This window comes from Pseudophryne corroboree, chromosome 9, assembly GCF_028390025.1.
Source record: "Pseudophryne corroboree isolate aPseCor3 chromosome 9, aPseCor3.hap2, whole genome shotgun sequence".
NCBI classification, from domain to species: Eukaryota; Metazoa; Chordata; class Amphibia; order Anura; family Myobatrachidae; genus Pseudophryne; species Pseudophryne corroboree.
The window spans coordinates 216,430,312-216,455,935 of record NC_086452.1 but is presented as its reverse complement, the minus strand read 5'-3'; the positions used below and the strand labels follow the sequence as shown (position 1 = coordinate 216,455,935).

Below are 25,624 nucleotides of genomic sequence, written 5' to 3'. Positions count from 1 at the left end.
ATGGTGATGCTGCTGTTGGAGTCACATACCACACATCATATGCAATGATTGATGTTCTACAACACTGAGTATTCCCTGTGAGTCTCCACCTCAGGTACTAACTCAGCCCACACTGTTTCGCTTCCAAGATCGGACGAGATCGGGCATTAGCAGTGTGGTTTGATAGTAGAAGGATTTGGTCAGACGTCCAATGAGAGTGCACCTATATAGGGGGGGATAATTAGCTGGGTCTTATAGATATAGTGTGGATCTGCTTTTTGTGTTAGGCAGGAGACATCAAGTCCCACACCGGTGGTATTGTGTCCCTGGATCACAAATGAGAGTCCACGAAAAAGGAAGATATATGGATTTATGAGAAAAAAAAAAAAAACGAAGATATATAGATTTATGGAAAAAAAAAAAAAAAAAACCCTAAAAAGGATAATGGAGATCAATTAGGCTGTAGTTATTAGGAACGGGTGATAAAAATTACCCGTCCGTATAGATACAAATGGATAAAGAAACACGGATCAAAAATTTTTTTTATATATATGTGTACATTGGTACTGATGTAAGGAACAGAAAATATGTCAAAGATAATTGTAGATACAAATAAATAGTACTGGTATATGCAATGAAATAATCACTAGTGACATGGGTGTCATTAGAAACACTTTGTGTGAATTGGAGCTGTTATAATCATTAGGATATAGGGAAATAGACATGAAATTCTCATATAACCCATGCAGCAATATGACAACAGGATCTGCAAGAGGAAAGTCAAAGAAGAATGCAGTATTTCTTTCCTATAAAATGCAGTTTTTAATCCTGATGCAATAAACTAAGATGCATAAGCCTGGAAAAAGGCATAAATGAAGCTGCACGGATATAGATACAATTTCTATGACAGCTGGGCAAAAATTAGCCCAAAATGGCAGGATGGAATGATCTGACCTGAGGCTAGGAGTGAATCACTTGCAGTTGGACAAAACAGGACCCATTGGAATGGAAAACATGTTTCACCCCTGTGGGGCTTGCTCACTTCCTGGAAGTGAGCAAGCCCCACAGGGGTGAAACATGTTTTCCATCCTGCCATTTTGGGCTAATTTTTGCCCAGCTGTCATAGAAATTGTATCTATATCCGTGCAGCTTCATTTATGCCTTTTTCCAGGCTTATGCATCTTAGTTTATTGCATCAGGATTAAAAACTGCATTTTATAGGAAAGAAATACTGCATTCTTCTTTGACTTTCCTCTTGCAGATCCTGTTGTCATATTGCTGCATGGGTTATATGAGAATTTCATGTCTATTTCCCTATATCCTAATGATTATAACAGCTCCAATTCACACAAAGTGTTTCTAATGACACCCATGTCACTAGTGATTATTTCATTGCATATACCAGTACTATTTATTTGTATCTACAATTATCTTTGACATATTTTCTGTTCCTTACATCAGTACCAATGTACACATATATATAAAAAAAATTTTTGATCCGTGTTTCTTTATCCATTTGTATCTATACGGACGGGTAATTTTTATCACCCGTTCCTAATAACTACAGCCTAATTGATCTCCATTATCCTTTTTAGGGTTTTTTTTTTTTTTTTTTTTGTTTTTTTTCCATAAATCTATATATCTTCGTTTTTTTCTCATAAATCCATATATCTTCCTTTTTCGTGGACTCTCATTTGTGATCCAGGGACACAATACCACCGGTGTGGGACTTGATGTCTCCTGCCTAACACAAAAAGCAGATCCACACTATATCTATAAGACCCAGCTAATTATCCCCCCCTATATAGGTGCACTCTCATTGGATGTCTGACCAAATCCTTCTACTATCAAACCACACTGCTAATGCCCGATCTCGTCCGATCTTGGAAGCGAAACAGTGTGGGCTGAGTTAGTACCTGAGGTGGAGACTCACAGGGAATACTCAGTGTTGTAGAACATCAATCATTGCATATGATGTGTGGTATGTGACTCCAACAGCAGCATCACCATTTGTTCCTATCCTTTTCTTTCTTTACCCTGGTATATCCGTTGATTTGTTTCTATTATCACTTATTGCCAAACAGCTGTTATTCCTTCATTAGGATTATGACAGAATCTAAAATCAATTGACTTAATTGATCTCATTAATACAGATCATCTGTACTGGCCGGGTGAGAAAGGGTTTATGACTTGCAGTGTCTCTACCCCTCTCCATCTCATTTCCTGAGGCAGGACCAGAACATTTTTATCTGGGATCATTCACATCTCCTCAACCAGGGGCAATTATATTCTTAATATTTCCAAATAAATTTTGTTTTATCTGCTGACTAATCAACCTAGTGTTATTCATTCTAGTTATTTAACTACCATTAATGAGTGCGCCCACACAAGAGCCTTCTTCTTTCTCCCTTTTGTTTCCTGCAACAAGGCCTGGACTTAGGCCTTCAACTGGCCTTTCTCAAGGTTCACATATCTGCCTTGTCAGTGTGGTTTCAGAGAAAAATTGCGTCTATACCCGACGTTCATACATTCACTCAGATTCAGCCTCCCTATGTCCCTCCTGTGGCTCCATGGGATTTGTCTGTTGTCCTGAATGCCCTGCAAGAGTCTCCATTTGAAACTCTTGAGTCAGTGGACCTTAAATGGCTCACAGCCTAATTTTAACAAATTTATTTCCAGCATCTGTGTTTTCTGCGATTGCCAATTAGTGATTTTGTCTCAAAATCATTATTTTGCTAATACAAACTGGATTAGAAATGAAACTGGGCATTTTCATAATAAAGTAAAATGCTCAAAAATAGTGTTTATCAGTTTACTTAAGAACAACAATATAAAAAGAACTATGTTGAACATAAACTATAACATTTCCACACTAATAAATTAGACATTCTGTAGTCTTTTACATCAATCTCGTAATACCCTCCCCCAGGTGCTGAAAGGGAGGGGTTATTCTAGGCAAGAAACAAACAAACAGGGGTTTTTCCCAGCACACCAATGGGTATCTGTAACCAGACTTACTGTCTATATGGTAAAATTCCGAGATCTTAAGGGTGGTACACATGGAGAGATCCATTCTTAAAATTTAAGCCATCTAACTAGATGGCTTAGATTTTAAGCATGGATCTCTCGTGTGTATGGCCCCCATCCCCAGCGATAGTGATGCGCGGCCCCACGCGTCGCTATCTCCGGTGCTAGATTGGCCTGAATGCAGGCACAATCTAGCACATCGCTATTTCACCTGCTGGGCGAAATGTATGGGCCTTTTAGTTACATATATTTGCAAAAATATGGCTACGCCTTCAGGCCAACCTCATGGCATCTCTGATACTGGGGGTTCCTAAGTCCATGGTGGGGGGAGGGGGGTGGGGGGGCGAAACCCCACAAAAACTGGCAAAGGCCAGCCACCCCAGGACAGCACACCAGTGACAAGCTAAGGTGTTAGTGAGTGCTAGTAAGAAAAAAGCAAAAATATGTATTAAAAGGTGATACATAGGTGAAAAGGTGTTACAGGTTGAGTCTCCCTTATCCAAAATGCTTGGGACCAGAGGTATTTTGGATATTGGATTTTTCCGTATTTTGGAATAATTGCATACCATAATAAGATATCATGAAGATGGGACCTAAATCTAAGCACAGAATGCATTTATGTTTCATATACACCTTATACACACAGCCTGAAGGTCATTTTAGCCATTATTTTTAATAACTTTGTGCATTAAACAAAGTGTGTCTACATTCACACAATTCATTTATGTTTCATATACACCTTATACACACAGCCTAAAGGTCATTTCTCTATCGTCCTAAGTGGATGCTGGGGTTCCTGAAAGGACCATGGGGAATAGCGGCTCCGCAGGAGACAGGGCACAAAAAAGTAAAGCTTTTACCAGATCAGGTGGTGTGCACTGGCTCCTCCCCCTATGACCCTCCTCCAGACTCCAGTTAGATTTTGTGCCCGAACGAGAAGGGTGCAATCTAGGTGGCTCTCCTAAAGAGCTGCTTAGAGAAAGTTTAGCTTAGGTTTTTTACTTTACAGTGAGTCCTGCTGGCAACAGGATCACTGCAACGAGGGACTTAGGGGAGAAGTAGTGAACTCACCTGCGTGCAGAGTGGATTTGCTGCTTGGCTACTGGACACTAGCTCCAGAGGGACGATCACAGGTACAGCCTGGATGGTCACCGGAGCCGCGCCGCCGGCCCCCTTGCAGACGCTGAAGAGAGAAGAGGTCCAAAATCGGCGGCTGAAGACTCCTGAGTCTTCATAAAGGTAGCGCACAGCACTGCAGCTGTGCGCCATTTTCCTCTCAGCACACTTCACACAACAGTCACTGAGGGTGCAGAGCGCTGGGGGGGGCGCTCTGAGAGGCAAATAAAAACCTTATTAGAGGCAAAAAATACCTCACATATAGCCCACAGAGGCTATATGGAGATATTTAACCCCTGCCTAACTTCAAAAATAGCGGGAGACGAGCCCGCCGTAAAAGGGGCGGGGCCTATCTCCTCAGCACACAGCGCCATTTTCTCTCACAGAAAAACTGGAGAGAAGGCTCCCAGGCTCTCCCCTGCACTGCACTACAGAAACAGGGTTAAAACAGAGAGGGGGGGCACTGATTTTGGCGATATTGTATATATATAAAAGATGCTATAAGGGAGAAACACTTATATAAGGTTGTCCCTATATAATTATAGCGTTTTTGGTGTGTGCTGGCAGACTCTCCCTCTGTCTCCCCAAAGGGCTAGTGGGTCCTGTCCTCTGTCAGAGCATTCCCGGTGTGTGTGCTGTGTGTCGGCACGTGTGTGTCGACATGTATGAGGACGATGTTGGTGAGGAGGCGGAGAAATTGCCTGTAATGGTGATGTCACTCTCTAGGGAGTCGACACCGGAATGGATGGCTTATTTAGAGAATTACGTGAGAATGTCAACACGCTGCAAGGTCGGTTGACGACATGAGACGGCCGACAATCTATTAGGACCGGTCCAGGCGTCTCAGAAACACCGTCAGGGGTTTTAAAAACGCCCATTTACCTCAGTCGGTCGACACAGACACAGACACGGACACTGAATACAGTGTCGACGGTGAATAAACAAACGTATTTCTCATTAGGGCCACACGTTAAGGGCAATGAAGGAGGTGTTACGTGTTTCTGATACTACAAGTACCACAAGAAAGGGTATTATGTGGGAGTGGAAAAAACTACCTGTAGTTTTTCCTGAATCAGATAAAATGAAGTGTGTGATGATGCGTAGGGTTACCCCGATAGCAAATATTGGCGTTATACCCTTTCCCGCCAGAAATTAGGGTACGTTGGGAAACACCCCTTAGGGTGATAAGGCGCTCACACGCTTATCAAGTGGCGTTACCGTCTCCAGATACGGCCGCCCTCAAGGAGCCAGCTGATAGGAAGCTGGAAAAATATCCTAAAAAGTATATACACACATACGGTGGTTATACTGCGACCAGCGATCGCCATCAGCCTGGAGATGCAGTGCTGGGTTGGCTTGGTGGGATTCCCTGACTGAAAATATTTTATTCATGTAGAGCATTTAATAGGATGCATTCTATATATATGTATGTGAGATGCACAGAGGGATATTTGCTCTCTGGCATCAAGATAAGTGCGTTGTCCATATCTCCCAGAAGATGTCAGGGACACGACAGTGGTCAGGTGATACAGATCCCATACGGCAGATGGAAGTATTGCTGTATAAAGGGAAGGAGTTATTTGGGGGTCGGTCCATCGGACCTGGGGACCACAGCAACAGCTGGGAAATCCAACCTTTTTTACCCCAAGTTACATCTCAGCTAAAAAAGACACCGTCTTTTCAGCCTCAATCTTTCCTTTCCCATGAGGGCATGCAGGCAAAAGGCCAGTCATATCTGCCCAGACATAGAGGTAAGGGAAGTAGACTGCAGCAGGCAGCCCTTTCCCAGGAAAAGAAGCCCTCCACCGCGTCTGCCAAGTCCTCAGCATGACGCTGGGGCCGTGCAAGCGGACTCAAGGTGGGGGGGTAGTCTCAAGAGTCTCAGGGCGCAGTGGGATCACTCGCAAGTTGACCCCTAGATCGTACGAGTATTATCCCAGGGGTAAAGATTGGAGAGTCGAGACATCTTCTCCTCGCAGGTTCCTGAAGTCTGCTTTACCAACGGCTCCCTCCGACAGGGAGGCAGCATTGGAAACAATTCACAAGCTGTATATCCAGCAGGTGATAATCAAAGTACCCCTCCTACGACAAGGAAAAGGGTATTATTTTTCCACACTATATTGTGGTACTGAAGCCAGACGGCTTGGTGACACATAGTCTAAATCTAAAATGTTTTGAACACTTACATAAAAGGTTCAAATCGAGATAAAGTCACTCAGAGCAGTGATAGCGAACCGGAAAAAAGGGGACTATATGGTGTCCCTGGACATCAAGGATTACCTCCATGTCCAAATTTTGTCCTTCTCATCAAGGGTACCTCTGGTTCGTGGTACAGAACTGTCAATATCAGTTTCAGACGATGCCGTTTGAATTATCCACGGCACCCCGGGCCTTTTTACCAAGGTAATGGCCGAAAAGATGTTTCTTCAAAGAAAAAAGGCATCTAAATTATCCCTTACTTGCACGACCTAAAAAGGGCAAGTTCCAGAGAACAGTTGGAGGTCGGAAGAGCACTATCTAAAGTAGTTCTTCGACGGCACGACTGGATTCTAAATATTCCAAGAATCGCAGCTGTTTTCCGACGATACGTCTGCTGTTCCTAGGGATGATTCTGGACACGGTTCAGAAAAAGGTTTTTCTTCCCGAGGAAAAAGCCAAGGAGTTATCCGACCTGTCAGGAACCTCCTAAAACCAGGAAAGGTGTCTGTACATCAATGCACAAGAGTCCTGGGAAAAATGGTGGCTTTTTACGAAGCAATTCCATTCGGCAGATTCCATGCAAGAATTTTCCAAAGGGATCTGTTGGACAAATGGTCAGGGTCGCATCCTCAGATGCACCTGCGAATAACCCTGTCGCCAAGGACAAGGGTATATCTTCTGTGGTGGTTGCAAAAGGCTCATCTATTGGAGGGCCGCAGATTCGGCATACAGGATTTGATCCTGGTGACCTCGGACGCCAGCCTGAGAGGTTGGGGAGCAGTCACACAAGGAAGAAACTTCCAGGGGGTATGGACGAACCTGGAAAAGTCTCTTCACATAAACATTCTGGTACTAAGAGCAATCTAAAATGCTCTAAGCCAGGCGGAACCACTCCTGCAAGGAAAACCGGTGTTGATTCAGTCGGACAACATCACGGCGGTCGCCCATGTAAACAGACAGGGCGGCACAAGAAGCAGGAGTGCAATGGCAGAAGCTGCCAAGATTCTTCGCTGGGCGGAGAATCACGTAATAGCACTGTCAGCAGTGTTCTTCCCGGGCGTGGACAACTGGGAAGCAGACTTCCTCAGCAGACACGATATTCACCCGGGAGAGGGGGGTCTTCATCCAGAAGTCTTCCACATGCTAATAAACTGTTGGGAAAGACCAATGGTAGACATGATGGCGTCTCGCCTCAACAAGAAACTGGACAAGTATTGCGCCAGGTCAAGAGATCCACAGGCAATAGCTGTGGACGCACTGGTAACACCTTGGGTGTACAAATCAGTATATGTGTTTCCTCCTCTGCCTCTCATACCAAAGGTATTGAAGATTATACGGTGAGGAGGAGTAAGAACAATACTAGTGGCTCCGGATTGGCCAAGAAGGACTTGGTACCCGGAACTTCAAGAGTTGGTCACGGACGACCCGTGCCCTCTACTTCTGAGAAGGGACCTGCTACAACAGGGTCCCTGTCTCTTTCAAGACTTACCGCGGCTGCGTTTGACGGCATGGCGGTTGAACGCCAGATCCTAAAAGGGAAAGGCATTCCAGAAGAAGTCATTCCTACCTTGATTAAGGCAAGGAAGGAAGTCACCGCGAAACATTATCACCGCATTTGGCGAAAATATGTCGCGTGGTGCGAGGATCGGAGTGTTCCGACGGAGGAATTTCAACTGGGTCGTTTCCTACATTTCCTACAATCAGGATTGTCTATGGGTCTCAAATTGAGATCTATTAAGGTTCAAATTTCGGCCCTGTCAATATTCTTCCAAAAAGAATTGGCCTCAGTTCCTGAGGTACAGACTTTTGTTAAAGGAGTACTGCATATACAGCCTCCTGTGGTGCCTCCGGTGGCACCGTGGGATCTAAATGTAGTTTTAGATTTCCTCAAATCCCATTGGTTTGAACCATTGAAAAAGGTGGATTTTAAATATCTCACATGGAAAGTGACTATGTTACTGGCCCTGGCTTCCGCCAGGAGAGTATCTAAATTGGCGGCTTTATCTTATAAAAGCCCTTATCTAATCTTCCATTCGGATAGGGCAGAACTGAGGACTCGTCCGCATTTTCTCCCTAAGGTAGTATCAGCGTTTCACCTGAACCAACCTATTGTGGTGCCTGCGGCCACTGGCGACTTGGAGGACTCCAAGTTGTTGGACGTTGTCAGAGCCTTAAAAATATACATTTCAAGGACGGCTGAAGTCAGAAAATCTGACTCGCTGTTGATACTATATGCACCCAACAAGTTGGGTGCCCCTGCTTCTAAGCAGACGATTGCTCGTTGGATTTGTAACACAATTCAACTTGCTCATTCTGTGGCAGGCCTGCCACAGCCTAAATCTGTTAAGGCCCATTCCACAAGGAAGGTGGGCTCATCTTGGGCGGCTGCCCGAGGGGTCTCGGCATTACAATTCTGTCGAGCAGCTACGTGGTCGGGGGAAAACACGTTTGTAAAATTCTACAAATTTGATACCCTGGCAAAAGAGGACTTGGATTTCTCTCATTCGGTGCTGCAGAGTCATCCGCACTCTCCCGCCCGTTTGGGAGCTTTGGTATAATCCCCATGGTCCTTTCAGGAACCCCAGCATCCACTTAGGACGATAGAGAAAATAAGAATTTACTTACCGATAATTCTATTTCTCGGAGTCCGTAGTGGATGCTGGGCGCCCATCCCAAGTGCGGATTATCTGCAATACTGTACATAGTTATTGTTAACAAATTCGGGTTATATTGTTAAGGAGCCATCTTTAAGAGGCTCTTTCTGTTATCATACTGTTAACTGGGTTTAGATCACAAGTTGTACGGTGTGATTGGTGTGGCTGGTATGAGTCTTACCCGGGATTCAAATTGCCTCCCTTATTGTGTACGCTCGTCCGGGCACAGTACCTAACTGGAGTCTGGAGGAGGGTCATAGGGGGAGGAGCCAGTGCACACCACCTGATCTGGTAAAAGCTTTACTTTTTTGTGCCCTGTCTCCTGCGGAGCCGCTATTCCCCATGGTCCTTTCAGGAACCCCAGCATCCACTACGGACTCCGAGAAATAGAATTATCGGTAAGTAAATTCTTATTTTAATACAATATTTTTAATAACTCTGTCTATTAAATAAAATTTGTGTACATTGAGCCATCAGAAAACAGTTTCACTGTCTCACTCTCCGTCAAAAAATTCCGTATTTCGGAATATTCCGTATTTCGGAATATATGGATATGGGATACTCAACCTGTAATACTAAAAAGAGTAGTATTAGTGGAAAAATGATTTAAAAGTGTTAAAAAAAGTGCTAAATAAAATGTTATAGTCTGTCACCTCAAAGTAGCCCATCGCGCTAAACCTATCCCTAAAATTGATAACATCACCCACTCTGGGTCACTTAATTGGCCAGTGTAAGGCCATATGATATTGGCACTTAAAAAAAATTGAGAGCCAGCTCACGTGGAGTCACCCCATGATCCTCCAAATGGTACTACAGAAACCAGCATGCTCTCCAAATGCTGGTCCCATTTGTGCCTCTCTGAACTGCAATATAGACGGGAAGATGTTCAAGCAATATCATAATACCCACCAGGTGCTGAAAGGGAGGGGTTAATCTAGACAAGAAACAAATAAACGTTGTAAGTATCCACAATGACGTTAAAGCTAAAGTGGGAACAAAACAATCTCTGTCTCCAGAACTGTAACCGCAGCATATCAGCGTTTGCGTGCCTGTTACAACAAAGGGAGTGTGCAAATCCAAGAATGTTTTTAGTTTATACTGTATTTCTTATCAGTACATCTGAGGTATACAGTTGAACACTTTCAGGAATTATATTGTTTTTGAAAACAAGTAGCAATTAGTTTCAGAACAAATAAGTTCTGTGTGTGAATTTTACTTGTAGAATGAAGTGCTGAAAGTCTGGTGCTCCACCATGTATCTTACCTGAACCTCCATCCTCTTCTGCTTCTTGAGGAGGATTCTTGGTTTGTACTGGACGGACACTCTTGTGGTTCTCTGAAGACAATGCGTTGGGTTTTAGATGCCGGCCGCTAGATTGCCGGGGGGGGGAGGAAAGCGCAACTAAGCCCCTTGCAGGCTTTCTGCGATCGCCACGCTCGCCACAGGTTCTATTCTCATTCTATTCTCACGAGTGGGAATAGCCCGTGTTAGCTGGGATTCTGGCTGGCGGCATTGTCAGTGGTCGGGATTCCGACTGCCAGCAATATAACTACATCCCAAGATAACAGTGTGTAGGATGGTCTTTTTCCTTAGTGTCATGCCCGCTGCTGAAAGAAGACCTACAGTAGAACAGATGTTTCCTACAAACTGTGGCAGCTGCTATCATCAAGGAGGCAGCGGATATTATCAACAGATGTGCAGAGATGGCAGCAGCAATGACAGTTGTACTCTCTGGATCCAGTATCAGAACTGAGATGGTATTTGGGGAAGCACAGTACTCAATTCCCATCAAGGGCCTAGATGTGTGGGGTTTTTATGTTCTCACCGTGTTTGTATGAGTTTTTTCTGGGTACTCTAGTTTCCTCCCACAATACAAAACATGCTCGTAGGTTTCTGACCTGCCTAGTGTGTATGTGTCTCCATTTGATAGGCAATATAGATTGTAAGCTCCACTGGTGCATGGATGATGTCAATGACTAAATATTCTTTGTAAAGCGCTGCAAAATATGTGTACACAATATAAATAGTCAATAAATATTTAGTAGGTCTAAAACAAAGATGTCCTTAGTGTACTGACACTTCGCACCCCCACGTAATTCTGGGCGGGATGTACTAATAATCTTCGCAGGCTATCGCACAGATGCTAATCGCATATATACTAACATATGCGATAGGTATCGCAATGCGATGGCAGTGGCCCCCTGCGAAGACTGGTGGTCCGGAGGAGAGGGTTTGCGGGGGCCTCCGTGGGGTCTCTGTCACCTCCCAGCACCGGTAGGTGACGTCTGCTGTCAGTCCCGGGCTCCTTCTCCTCCTCCTCCCTGCAGCTGGAAGTACAGATGGCTGTGTCCTTGGGGGAGGAGGAGGCTGCATACAGGTATGGGGGGGATTGTCGGCATGAGCGGCGCTGGGTGGTGGGTGCGACAGGATGCGGTAAAAGGACCATAGGCTTTTATAGGGTATCACTATTAAAAGATGGCGATACCCTCCACATCGTAAAGTGGGCGGCCGGGTCTTAGTACATTTGAAACTGCATTTTTCCTTTAGTACATCCCACCCCCTGCCTTAAAAAGAATGTTTTATAACTGATGTAAAGTGAGGCAATGCCCACCTGCAGTCCGCAGTGTCAGGCCGCTGGCTGTTTTATATAGGTTCTTGGATTACCATTTAATACCCTTCTGCCTGAATTCTAGTTTTGGTTTGAGATAATCTCTTACTATTTCTAGATTAACATTGTATTTTTTTACTGTGTATGTGCTTTTCTGATATACAATAATGATCTCAAGTTTAGACTATGTACACACGGTGAGATATTTTCTTACGATTTTGACTATATAGTCAAAATTGTAAGAAAAGTTAGTGCAGATCGCAAGGTGAAAGTTACCTTGGGATCCCGATTCGATGGCGATGCGCATTGCGCGGTCCCGCCAGGTCGGCATCGCAAGCCTAGACTGTGCAGGCAAGTCAATTATGACTATCTCGTAGAAAAGATAGTCAAAATTGCCACTTAGCCAAAATCACACATAGTCAGTATCGCAAGTACAGTCATTATGTGCTTGCGATGCCGACCTAACCCCTGTCGCATAGTGAGAATCGGGCATAGCCTGAATCTCACCGTGTGTATGCACCTTTACATTATATGCTTTTATAAAGAATGTTACAATTTTATATAAGTTACTTCAGGGTTATACCATAAGTGTATATATATGCCCTTAGATAGCCTGATTCTGAGTCGCTCGCAGCTCCTCAGATAGGTGCAAACATACACATACGGCAATGGTAAACCTGATTCTGACAGACCCATAGGACAGGTGCAAGTACCGAGTTACGCATACAACAAAGGAAAACCTGATTCTGACAGACCCATAGGACAGGTGCAAGTGCTGAGACAGACTTACAGCAAAGGGAAGCCTGATTCTGACAGACCCATAGGGCACGTGCAAGTGCTGAGTCATGCATACAGCAAAGGGAAGCCTGATTCTGACAGATCCATAAGGCAGGTGCAAGTGCTGAGTCATGCATACAGCAAAGGGAAGCCTGATTCTGACAGACCCATAGGGCACGTGCAAGTGCTGAGTCATGCATACAGCAAAGGGAAGCCTGATTCTGACAGACCCATAGGGCACGTGCAAGTGCTGAGTCATGCATACAGCAAAGGGAAGCCTGATTCTGACAGACCCATAGGACAGGTGCAAGTGCTGAGACAGACTTACAACACAGGGAAGCCTGATTCTGACAGACCCAACAGGCAGGTGGAATTGACAATACTAATGATGACAGTTGCGGCTGTGGATGGAAAATCAGTGGGCGTTTCGACTACCAGCTTGAGGTCATGCAAATTCTTCCGTAACCCCTCTACGGATACTCAGATTAGCATATGTAGTGAATCCGGGGCCCAATTCAGACCTGATCGCTGTTGTGCGAATTCGCAAGGCGACCGATTATTGATCTACTGGTCATGCATACAGATTGTAGTGCACACGCGCAAGGCCATAGTGCGAAAAAATCCAGCAACTTTTTTGATCGCTAGGCGTACGCAAGTTGATTGACAGGAAGCCAGCGTTTGGGGGTGGTAACTGGACGTTTTCTGGGAGTGTCAGAAAAAACGCAAGCATGGCCAAGTGTTTTCAAGGAGGCTGTGTGACGTCAGCTCCGGCCCCAAACAGCCTGTTTCTATCACACTGTAGGGGTAGGTCCTAGGCTACGCACAGGCCTGTAAAATAATTTGATGGAAAGTGAGTTGCGAACGGATTTGCAGCTGACCGGCGTTTGTAGAGATTTCCGCAAGACATACTCAGGCTTGCACAGGGAAGGTTTTCAATCTGTCTGGGCGGTGACTAACTGATGGCAAAACCTCTGCTAATTCGCAGAAGAGCGATCGGGTCTGAATTACCCTCCTGGATTCCTGCAGTTACAGGCACTTTGCGTTTGACTCAGAATCAGTCCCAATGTATGTAAGAAATAGAATGTTTAAATGCATATGATCAGGTGGCTACATCGCAGTATGCGTCCAGTTTAAATAATGGTACAATAATCAGAGTGGCGTCATCCACCTAGGCTCACCTAATGCTAGCGTCAGCCCTGAGAGTAGTAATGTGATGCTTCTGTCACACTAGTAGGTGTCAAATGCGCCTCTCTTTAACATTACATCTTGCTTACATTTCTCATTATCATATCTTTCATATTTTAAAGGTTTACCAAAGCTGCAGGTTATAAGAAGTTACACTGGTTTCCCCGCACCCCCTGTGAACGATGGTCCATCCCTCATTATACAGGTTGGAGATACCATTGAGCTGATAAGGGCTGATGCACACAACCTGTTCTGGCAGGTAGGTGCGAATTGGATAAGTGGGTACATAGTCAATGTCATTGAGATGATCTTTTTGTCAGACAATGCACCGTTTCACTTATAATAACATGTGGCCCTTATGTATTTTCATCTCTCTAAATGTTACAATCCTCAGTTCCTGACTCAGCTATAGCGGTGGAGCAGTACATGTACCGTAATAACATTTTGTTATATTTGCCTTTTTTCTTTTTCAGGGAAAGAATATTGCCACAGGGGAACTTGGTTGGTTTCCAAGTGATGCTGTTAAACCAAGCCCTTGTGTAAGTATATGATACCTAATAAATATGTACCTCTATTAAACTACATACTAAATCATGCTATCACAATCAGTAGGTTTCAATAATTCTTTAAATCCCACAGAGTTGGGGAGAGGAATTCTGAGGCGAAACTTGAGGAGAGCGGTCAGAGGCACTCTTGGGGGAGAAATGGGAGTAAGGGGAACACTTGAGGAGAGGTGGGATAGAGACACCTGGGGAGTGAGGGCGGCAGAGGCATGGTTGGGGAGGGACAAGGGCAGAGGCACACTTGATAAGTTAGGGGGATAAATGCACACTTGGTTGGGGAGGGAGGAGGACAGAAGCACACTTGGAAAACTTCTGCCTCTGTTCACCTCTATTGCTGTGCAGTGCAGTATGTCAGGCCAGGCTGGTACAATGGATGCTGCAGGGGGGATAAAGGAAGAGAAGATTTGTGGGTTCAGGATAGGAGGAGCCGATGGTTAGACTTAGTCTCCGTCCTCCTATGACAGGAGGACATAGGACATGTAACTTCCATGCCCCATCCCAATCTAAATCCCATTCTACTGTCAGTGTCAGAGAGTCGGGGAGCCCACAGATAGCTGATGATCCTGGCAGCAAACTACTTATTAATCACAAGCAGAATCATTAACATGCTATGGGCTCCACTCTGAGCCCGGGCCCAGTACATTAGTACTGGCTGTACCTACCTCATAGCGGCCCTGGCTACATGCAAAAGTAGGAGGTATTTCAGCAGCATTGTTTACATCCCTTGCAACGCAGCAATGTTTGTCCATGTGCAAATGTGCTTCCATCAGCTTGCTTTGCTCTCAGTGGACCTGATTCAGAGATGCACACAGGGGGTAATTCAGACCTGATCATAGCAGCAAATTTGTTAGCAGTTGGGCAAAAGCATGTGCACTGCAGGGGGGCAGTTATAACATTTGCAGAGAGAATTAGATTTGGGTGGGTTATTTTGTTTCTGTGCAGGGTAAATACTGCCTGCTTTATTTTTACACTGCAATTTAGATTTCAATTTGAACACACCCCACCCAAATCTAACTCTCTCTGCACGTTATATCTGCCCCCCCTGCAGTGCACATGGTTTTGCCCAACTGCTAACAAATTTGCTGCTACCATCAGGTCTGAATTACCCCCTAGGTTTGAATTAGCCTCACAGTCCACCCTGCAGACAGATCTTGTGATTTTTAGCAACTGTGCATGTGTTGTAGCCTGCATATGCAGCTTTGAACAACTACAGGTGATTCATAGTTGTATGCATCCTAGACACAATGCCAGTTGCGGCTTACTGGGTGTAGTGGGCAGCAACTGGGCGTTTGCACATAGGATAAGTGTTCCATGAGAGTGCTGTAGCTGTGTAGACAAAATTGCAGGCCATTCAGAGTGAGCGTATGCAGAGATAAGTTCACTGCTTTCAACTCCAATATGAGTTACCCTGTGTATTTGTTCTCACATTGGGGGTCATTCCGAGTTGATCGCTAGCTGAAAATGTTCGCTGCACAGCTATGAGGCAAAAAAAGGCACTTCTGCGCATGCGTATGCGGCGCAATGCGCACGCGCGACGAACTTTCACAACGTCCGAAGCATTTTTACACAAGGTGCAGCGAAGCTTTTCAGTCGCACTGCTGGCCGCAGAGTGATTGACAGGAAGAGGGCATTTCTGGGTGTCAACTGACCGTTTTCAGGGAGTGTTCGAAAAAACGCAGGCGTGCCAGGAAAAACGCAGGCGTGGCTGGGAGAACTCAGGGTGTGTTTGTGACGTAAAATCCGGAACTGAACAGTCTGAAGTGATCACAAGCTAGGAGTAGGTCTGGAGCTACTCTAAACCTGCACAATTTTTTGTAGTAGTTGCTCTGCGATTCTTTTGTTCGCACTTCTGCTAAGCTAAAATTCACTCCCAGAGGGCGGCGGCTTAGCGTTTGCACAGCTGCTAAAAACAACTAGCGAGTGATCAACTCGGAATGACCCCCATTGCGTGCACAAAAGTTATGGCCTATATTTGGGGATGATTCATATCTGATCATAGATGTGCTAAATTTAGCACATCTACAATCAGTTACTCAGACATGCGTGGGAACGACCAGCACAGGGTTAGTCCGCCCCGCATGTAAGGCCCTGCCCCCCTTCCCACACGGGTGCGAAAAGCATTGCACGGCGCGATGCTTTTGCACCCGCCGAGTAGCTTCCCGCCGCATCCTGGGTCGCAGCGGCTCCGTGTGACTTCACGTAGCCGCGGCACGCTCCCGCAACGATCCAGACATTCCTGTGTTGTCCGGACCGTGCCCCACCAATGGCGTTCTAACACCGTTGGCACACCCCCTCCTACCCTGCAACCACCTCTGCCTTTCGATCAGGCAGATACGATTGCAGCCTTGAGATGCTTTTAGCATGTCACTGGGCCTCCTGGGGTGCGCACTCCCCAAAAGGCTTCAAACTGCGATTGCTGCATCGATCCAGTCTGAATTAGGCCCTTTGTCCATTTACAGAGTTGTGCACATCCTTACACCATCCGTAAATTTGATTTCATAGCAGCCATTATTAGCAGAGCGCACTTACACCAGCCCTAACTGGTTCAAAGCATCCTCCTGAAAATAGGTGTAATTATGCGTATGCCCAACTCTAATGCATGCAATTCCATACATTACGCCCTCTCTGACCTTTGCCTAGAAAGGAATGCCCCATTGCCACAAATTTACGTCCCTCCTGACACAAGCTAATGTGTGACACAGTTGGCTACCACTCAGCTTCTCCCTTAGTTGACTACTCTCTGCTCCATGACATGCGTTATAGAGACAGTAGTGACAGACATATGGAACATCTAATATATGTAACATCCAAAATATACAGGTCATTTACTGCCCTTACGGACCTACTGGCTTACTGACCTCCGATTCTTTTTTGTTATTTACCTAGCAGGTGCCAAAACCTGTGGATTACTCTGGACAGCCCTGGTGCGTATATTAGATCTTTGTTTCAGCTTTCCTGATTTGCAACAGTACAGGCAGCAATAATATATATATATATATATATATATATATATAGTTTTTAAATGTCATTTTTATTACCTCAGGTATGCAGGAGCTATGGAGAGACTGCAGGCAGAAGTGGAACTAATGAACAGAGAGAACAGCACCTACCTCATCCGACATAGAACGAAAGAAAACAGAGAGTATGCGATCAGTATTAAGTAAGTAGTCCCATGAGGTGACAATGTGGACGTAGGATCCATAAGTCCATACAATTCATGGTGTAGTTATAGCATAGAAAGGCAATGTCCAGGTACGTTTTTGACTGTCATGGTGAATCACTCTTGTTACATAAAGCGAAACTCGTGTTTTCTTGATCTGAACCTTGTTCTCTTTCAGTATGTACTGTACTTACAGCTTAATACTATTTTGCATCATTTTGTATGCCTGCTTGCACTACTTTCCGCAGTGTGCATTGTGCACTATAATATACTCACCTTCATGACCAGTATACCCTGGCATTTTATTATTCTGTAATTATACTGTACTACTGATATATTACCTACTTTTCACAGTTATTCAGCTAAAAGTATACATACATCACCCAACATAACTGAATAATCTGATTTACCTCATTGTATACTGTACTTTCCTCTCTGCGTTTCTTAAAATCTGTTAACATACATGTTAATATAACATTCTATTAGTATTGGATTCCTGTTAGCTGCACATAAATCTGCTATACAAAATGCTAAGTCCACGCTGGCATTTTCTATCAGCTGTGCAGGAGCAGGTAGGAGTGTGAAAAAATTGAATGATACTTGCACTATAATTACCTCACTAGGAGTCCCTCACATGCCACTATAATTAATAAGAGAGCATAGCTATTCCTAGCAATGATAAAGGACATGTTCAAAGGTAAGTCATCCTTCACCCCTCGTAACAGCAGATTAGTTGTGGAGCAGTATGTTAAAAATCAAGAAGAAACAGGGGTTCCTTGTGCACTAGAAGACTGACGTTATTGGGTATTATACCTCCAGTCTTCTTGACTAGTGCGAGTTGACAGAGCAATGCACTCAAAGGAGGGATGAAAGGATTACAGCTACTGTACATGGTGTATAGCAGCCTCACTTCAGAATCAGGAAAACCCCATGCAGAATAGAGGTGTAATGTAAGCCTATCAAAACCAAAAAGGATAGCAACCTGACAATTGCTCTAAACAGGAGCTGACTGGTAATTTGTAGTCTGAGGGGCAAAAACACAACACTGGCCCTTAAACAATTGCAGAATGCAGTACTAATGTTTAAATTATTTTTATTTGTAAAAAAGATAGGCACTTGATCTTTATATTTTTGACCATTAAAAAAATAAACTCGCAATCAGAATATATAAAATATGTTAAATTTACAACTTCTATAATAAAAAGGGTTATAATGTAAGCCTTTCAAAACTGAGATTGATTGCAACTTGACAATTGCTCCAATATACAACTTCTATAAAAAATATGCTAAAACTCTTCAGCCCCAAATAACTCAGTGGCACCTCTATAGAATCACAAATAACTTATATACGCCATATTAATGCTGATTCTCCACAGAAGTCCACTGTTGATTCTGAATCTCCATATTAATTGCTTGTAGCCACTGTACCCCCAAATGAATGCTTTATACAGCCCCACACCCATCCAGTGCTCACCTCTGTAGACCTGGCTCCACATCACAGCATCCACTTCTAACTGTAGCACAGCCAAGTCCCCTAGACTCCTGTGCCTCAGGGCCTCTGGGATCACAAGGCTAGTAGCGGAGGAGAAGGAGTCAAAGCCTGGGCGGTAGAGTGAGCTTTTTGTCACTATGGGTCTGACACCAACTACCAGAGCGGATGGGAACTGTCAGACACTGGATGAGTGGAGTGACAGCTTGTTCTCCTCTGATTAGTGAGCCGCAGGGAGGTAACACCTTTCCATCTATACCATGATCTGCTAGTTGGAGGGGTCTGCAAGACACTGTAAAGGTTCCTTTATGCACCTATCAATGCACCATTGCACCAGCCCGATCATTGGTAAACGAGATCCACCTGAAATCAGACAGACCTCTGCATACACTCACCTCTGAATTGCCTTCCGTTCCGTCTATATACTTTGTTACTAAACATCACAAGAACAGACCTGCATGTAAGTGTGAATCTGCCCCTTTGTAGATAGCTATCTGTAACATATATGTAACACCGCTCCCTAAGTATTAGTCTGGTACTGCGTAAGCTGAGGGTGTGGCATAGAAGATCTACAGTCAATAGGTCGACAGGTACAAAAAATCAACAGATAAAAGGCCAACAGGTACAAAAGGTCATCAGGGTTAAAAGGTCAACATGACAGTGGTCAACGTACAAATTATCAGTTCAGGTTTTTCCAGTTTTTTGGGTTCAAATCTTGTTTGGTAATATGTAACCACCATCAGTAGAAATTTATACCCTTGCGGGCTCGCTTTGCTCGCTGCAGTTCGGGCAAGGTTGCTATTCCCAATAATAGTCCCTTTGAATAGTAAATCATTAAATGTTGGAAAAATATGAAAAAACAAACAAACACAAAACGTGTCGACCATTGCTATGGCGATTTTGTCTACGGTCTACTGTTTGCACTTGTCGACCTAATGCATGTCGGCCATAGGGTGTCAACCAATTGACTGTCTACCTATGCACCCTATATCTATCATCCAGATGCCGCAAGTGGACTATGCCCCCTGGCACAATATAATGATAATGCTGTAACATAATAAGAACTATATATTGTACTAGCTAAAGGTCTTCAGAAGTGTGTTCTGAACACCAGAACAGCAAAGCAGGTAGACTACCAGCTGCATTGATATACCCAAAACCAATATATAAATAAAGGCCAGCTTGGCAGTGCAACTTGCAGCAGTATTTCAGTTAATTTTCCTGAGGAGTAACAAAAAAAGCAGTGGAAACCCCAAAGACTGGATAACAGACAATAAAAAGAATCACAGCCTCTGGCCTCTCCCTAAGTCAGATAAAGGCAAAACATGACAGACAGTAGGCTTTGTGTTGCTAGCTAAAGCTAGACTGGTAAAGCAAGACTACAGCAGATGTATTAAGCCTGGAGAAGGCATAAAGAAGTGATAAAGCGGTGATACGTGCAAAGTGATAACGCACCAGCCAATCAGATCCAATATGTAAATTGACAGTTATCAGCTGATTGGCTTGTGCGTTATGACCTTGCACTTATCACTGCTTTATCGCTTCTTTATGCCTTCTCCAGGCTTAATACAGTACATCTGACCCAGAGTAAGAGTTACAGCCAGCTACCTACAAGGGCCAGGAAAATACACTCTCCTTACAGCATAAGCAGCCCCCCACTGTTATTCACTTATAGGTGGGTATTCGAATTGTATGAAAAGTCAGTTGGGTGTCTGTTTTTTCCTATCTAATAATAATAATAATAATTTTATTTATATAGTGCTCTTTCTCCAATAGGACTCAAGGCGCTTAACAGATACATAGCATAATATAGTACAGAAAATAATGAAGTACAGAACAGATTTTCATAAAATACAGAAGCATGGAGATACTAAAGGGACATTATGGAAATGCTTGAGTAAACAGGAAAGTCTTGAGTCTACTTTTGAAGGATTCTATAGTTGGGGCCTCTCACACTGTGCGGGGAAGTGAGTTCCATAGAGTCGGAGCCGCATGACTAAAAGCTCGACCCCCAGATGAATTACGGGAGATTCTAGGTACTGCTAAAAGTCCTTCATCTACAGATCGCAGTAATCGAGTGGGGAAGTATGGGGTCAGTAGCTGCTTCAGGTACCTTGGGCCCTGGTCATGTAGTGCTTTGAAACTCAGTAAGCCAATCTTGAAGATTATTCGCCATCTTACAGGCAGCCAGTGAAGGGAGTAGAGTATGGGTGTTATGTGGCTAGAATGGGGCTGGTTGGTTAACAGCCTGGCAGCTGTGTTTTGCACCAACTGTAAGCGGTGCAATTCTTTTGCTGGGAGACCAAGGTAGAGGGCATTACAGTAGTCTAATCGAGATGATACAAATGCATGTATGACTTTTGGCAGATCATCTGAGGGAATTAAGTGCTTGATTCTGGCTATGTACCTCAGGTGAAAGAATGAGGATTTGATTGTGGCTGATATCTGATGTTTAAGTGTCAAGCCACCATCCAGGACAACGCCAAGATTCCATACACGATCAGTGGTTTGTAATTCCGAATCCCCGAGTGTAAGTCCAGTTGGTTGGCTATGCTGCAGTCTTGTCCTTTGATGTTGCGGTCCTATCATAAGGACCTCTGTTTTATCCGGGTTCAGTCGCAGCCAACTAGCACTCATCCACTCCTGGAGTTCAGCTTGACAGCCATTTAGGGTTGCTATTGGGTTATCAGTGCCCGGAGCAAAGGACAAGTACAGTTGTGTATCATCTGCATAGCAGGGGTAGACTAGCCCATGGCGCCTGATTATTTCACCCAGCGGGAGCATGTATACTGCAAAAAGCATGGGGGATAGTATAGAACCTTGTGGGACACCACATGGCAATGGCACTGGTGATGATGAGTATAATCCAGACGATACTCTCTGTGACCTGCCTGTGAGAAATTATTTGAACCAATTTAGGACTGTGCCATCCAGTCCACAAAAATGTATCAGACACTCAATCATAAGCCCATGGTCCAATAGACAGGAAAAAAACAGACACCCAACTGACTTTTCAAACAATTGAATATCTGCCATAGAATCCCCTACCACACCTCATCAGACTCTACTACAGCCTTACAATCTTTACTTTGAAATTCCATTTACTTATTAAAGCTTATCCTAGATCTGTCTATGCTAATCATACTTTTCATCATTGGGTACGTGAGTTGCGGCGGTTAATTACAGGAGCAATTCAGTGTGGCACCGGTGTGGAGACAGCTGCGCCTAACAGCAGCTGTCCCCGTGACCTGTAAAACTGCTACCGAAGTAGCAGAATTACTTACCACCCCAGTGTCAGCCTTGTGCGTGTGTTATCTGAGGTCATGCGTGGGCACGGCCACAGGGCATTTACTGCAGAGGTTTTCGTTTTTTGAATTTGCTGAATACTCAGCCACCCTATCGGGCTTCTAAAACCAGTTACGTAAAACTTGTGGAATCTAGCGTTTCCACATGTGTTACAGGTCCATTAGTGATAATAACTGGGCCCTATAATCTCTACTCTGAACCTCACTTCTCTTGTTTAAGCTTTGTCCACATCCAACGAGGACTATCAAGAGCTCTGACAGACTCTTGTACTGCGGGGGCATGGACATACCTGGGAGGTTTGACCACGCCCCTTCCCCCCAAATTTTAACAAAATAGTATAGTAACAGTCCAGGGGCCCACCTGAAGGGGTCATCAATGGTCTGCACCTGTAATACTTATCCTCTCTGTCCACTACGCTACCGCTTCTGCTTAGCGGCAGCAGTCTACTGTTTCTTATTGCCCAATGTGCCGCTGCATCTGCGCTGCTATACAGATGCGGATACAGCGGTAGTGGGCATAGAGAAGAAGTGTTACAGGTGGGGGCAACTTCCAATCCGGGCCCTTCCTTCTGTGTGCTCCTGCTTTCAACTAGAATGTAAGTTCTCTCGTGAGAAAGGCCCACCCTATCCTTTGTAACAATAACAAAGTAAAAGCCGACATGGATTTGGAGCTGTATAGCTATACCGGTTTATATTAAATCAAATAGTCAGCTCATATGATACAGAGCAAGAGCAGAGCAATAATACTCTCAAAGGCAGGTATACAAATACAATTCCAGGAAAAATAGGATCTTTCTTGATAAAAGTACCTTTAACAACATGTTTCATATCCTGTAGAAGTAGATGTTTGCCCAATCAACCAGCAGGCCTGCACCCATAAGGTTGTCATAGGGGTGTAGGGACTCATCACAATTCTTTGGAGGCATAGTTTCAGTCTAAAGCTAGGACCATGTGAAATCCTACATCTGCTGGTGTCTCACCCATGTTCCCAGAATCCAGCAGCAGATGGGTGGTGCTTCATTGCGCCACCTCTTCATCTGGTCATTGTTGCAGAAAGGACTAGGGGGAGGGAGGAACCCGCAGATTGGTGCTTGAGCGTATAAATATGGCAGTGCAGTATGTAAAGCTTGTGGCATAAATAAAACAAAGTGGCACATATCAAGGGCATCAGTCAGGGGCAGCCTCTGTTTCCACCCCAAAGGCATCCAGAGAAGGAATTAATGATTAGCTGTTAGCCATCAGCTGGAGCTGCACAAAAACAATCATTGTTATTGCTCCTGATGAGAAGATAGCCAACCTCCTTGCTGGCGTTTGGATAATTACTGTAATGAAGGGAGCAGGGTGTCTAAAGCATTTGTAAAGGTCCCACCTTCTTGATGAATGGGTAATACTCTCTGTGTTCTCTGACATGTGGGGCATGAAGAACATGTCGACAGCATGCCGACAGTTCGACTATATAAAATTCTTATGTTGCTCTGATGCATTTCGACATGATAACTGTCGACCAGTCATAGCACCCTTTTAAATGTACTGGCTTCACAGCCAAAAGCTCGCCGCTGCCTGCATCTTTTGGTCTTCTACATTTGGGCCTACTGTACATCTGATATTTGACACTGTTATAGTATCTAGAAACAAGCTTGTAAATGTTTTTTATGTTAATAAACTTTTTTTAACAGAAGAGACCACAGTGTCTCTACTATCCCAACACTAAAGGGTGGTACTCACGGAGAGATCCATGCTTAAAATCTAAGCAATCTGACTATATTGCTTAGATTTTAAGAACAGATCACTCGTGTGTACCCCCCACAGCAATAGCGATGCGCGACTCCGCGCATCGCTATCGCCGGTGCTAGATTGGCCTGCATGCAGGCTCAATCTAGCACGTCGCTCATTTCACCCGCTGGGTGAAATGAGCGGTCCCCCATCCTCCCCCGCATCGCTCAGCACACATCGCGCTGTGCTGAGCGGCGGAAGAGATGTGTGCTGAGCGGTTCGCTCAGCACACATCTCTCCCGTGTATATGGCCCTTAACAAAAAATAATTTGAATTTAATCATGCTGTATATAAAAGAATTAATTGGATATAAATACGATCTTGCAGCCTGATCTTTCAAAAACAAACTGCTTCTTTTCTTCACCCTGCTAAATATATTCTGTTAATGAGTTGTCAGGCTGTGTTGGATGGAATATACACTCAGCCTGGGCAATGAATCTGTTTACTCTTGTTCTGGGCCCTGCCCGCAGGTAATTATTGATCCTTGGCTGATTAAAAGCAAATTTATATTCAGAAGTTATGCCTTGCCCGCAGGTACAACAATGAAGTGAAGCACATCAAGATATTAACGAGAGATGGCTTTTTTCGCATTGCAGAAAATAGGAAATTTAAAAGTTTAATGGTAAGCATTGATTCCGCTCCTTTACTAAAAAAGTGTCACACTGATCTATTGTTTGTTAAACTCTTTCTGCCCGAGAGCATCTCTGCTAAAGTTGAAAGCTTTATGACTTGTTAAATAAAAATATCAGCACATGATTTAGTTATATTGCATAAATCCAACAGAGCACATGGCTGGTGTCATATATTATGGTTGTGCGCAATGCTAAACTACACATCTCACATCTCTATTTGAGTGTAAGGTTGTTAATTATGCCCTGTGCACACACTAGAGTACATGTCTATAACACACACACAAACCTGAGTATGATACACTGCCTTTCTGACATGTTATTTTGCAGCCCATTGTAAGTTTGATGTGTGCTTTGCCTACAGTATGCATTACAGATCATTAAGAAAACAACAAAATACTATTTGAGCTCTTTAGACAAATGTATTAATTGTATTCATTTAGTAAAAATAGCAGACAATACATTTACCAATTTTTTGCAATTACATTTTACATGATTTGTGTGCTGCCCTTGAGTTTCCTGGGATCAGGTCCTTTGGCTGAGGGACAGGAAATAATAGAGCAGGTTTTTCTCCTGCAGTGGCTGCCAGAGATCAGTGTGGGAAAATCCGTCTGCACTAATAATGAATAATACAACTGCTTGCTTACTGTTATGTACTATTGCTGGTGTGATTTGTGGCACACTTTATCATCCGTCTCTAGTGGAGAGGGTGTTGTGCCCCACAATATCGCTTTCCCCTATATGCCCATATCCGTCTGATAGAACGGGCAGACGTGACATCATGAAACACTCATTTATCCTGGATCACTGTGTATAATAATATTATTGAGTGGCCTGTTTATTTTCCTATAGGAGTTGCTTAGAGAAAAAAAACGTACAGAACTAGGGGATCCGGTCTGAAGATCGACAGTATCTAGGTCGACAATGTTTAGGTCGACCACTATAGGTCGACAGTCACTAGGTCGACAGGGTTTCTAGGTCGACATGTGCTAGGTCGACATGTCTAAAGGTCGACATGAGTTTTTTTTTTTTAATTCTTTTTTTGAATTTTTTCATACTTAACGATCCACGTGGACTACGATTGGAACGGTAATCTGTGCCGAGCGAAGCGGTAGCGGAGCGAAGGCACCATGCCCGAAACATGGCGAGCGAAGCGAGCC

The 25,624-nt window shown here is 44.2% G+C and overlaps 1 protein-coding gene across 3 annotated transcripts in view; it reads left to right on the top strand.

The window, feature by feature from the left end:
• The window catches only part of VAV3 (vav guanine nucleotide exchange factor 3), a 546,183-nt gene that overhangs the window by 474,159 nt on the left and 46,400 nt on the right, over positions 1 to 25,624 (top strand). For 2 of the 3 annotated variants that reach the window (XM_063940112.1, XM_063940114.1), the window contains 5 exons: positions 13,668 to 13,804; positions 14,019 to 14,084; positions 16,995 to 17,032; positions 17,152 to 17,268; positions 24,370 to 24,457. In XM_063940112.1, the coding sequence (XP_063796182.1) occupies positions 13,668 to 13,804; positions 14,019 to 14,084; positions 16,995 to 17,032; positions 17,152 to 17,268; positions 24,370 to 24,457 (446 nt within the window). The remainder of the gene's footprint in view (positions 1 to 13,667; positions 13,805 to 14,018; positions 14,085 to 16,994; positions 17,033 to 17,151; positions 17,269 to 24,369; positions 24,458 to 25,624) is intronic. The other variant, XM_063940113.1, reaches the window with a different exon arrangement.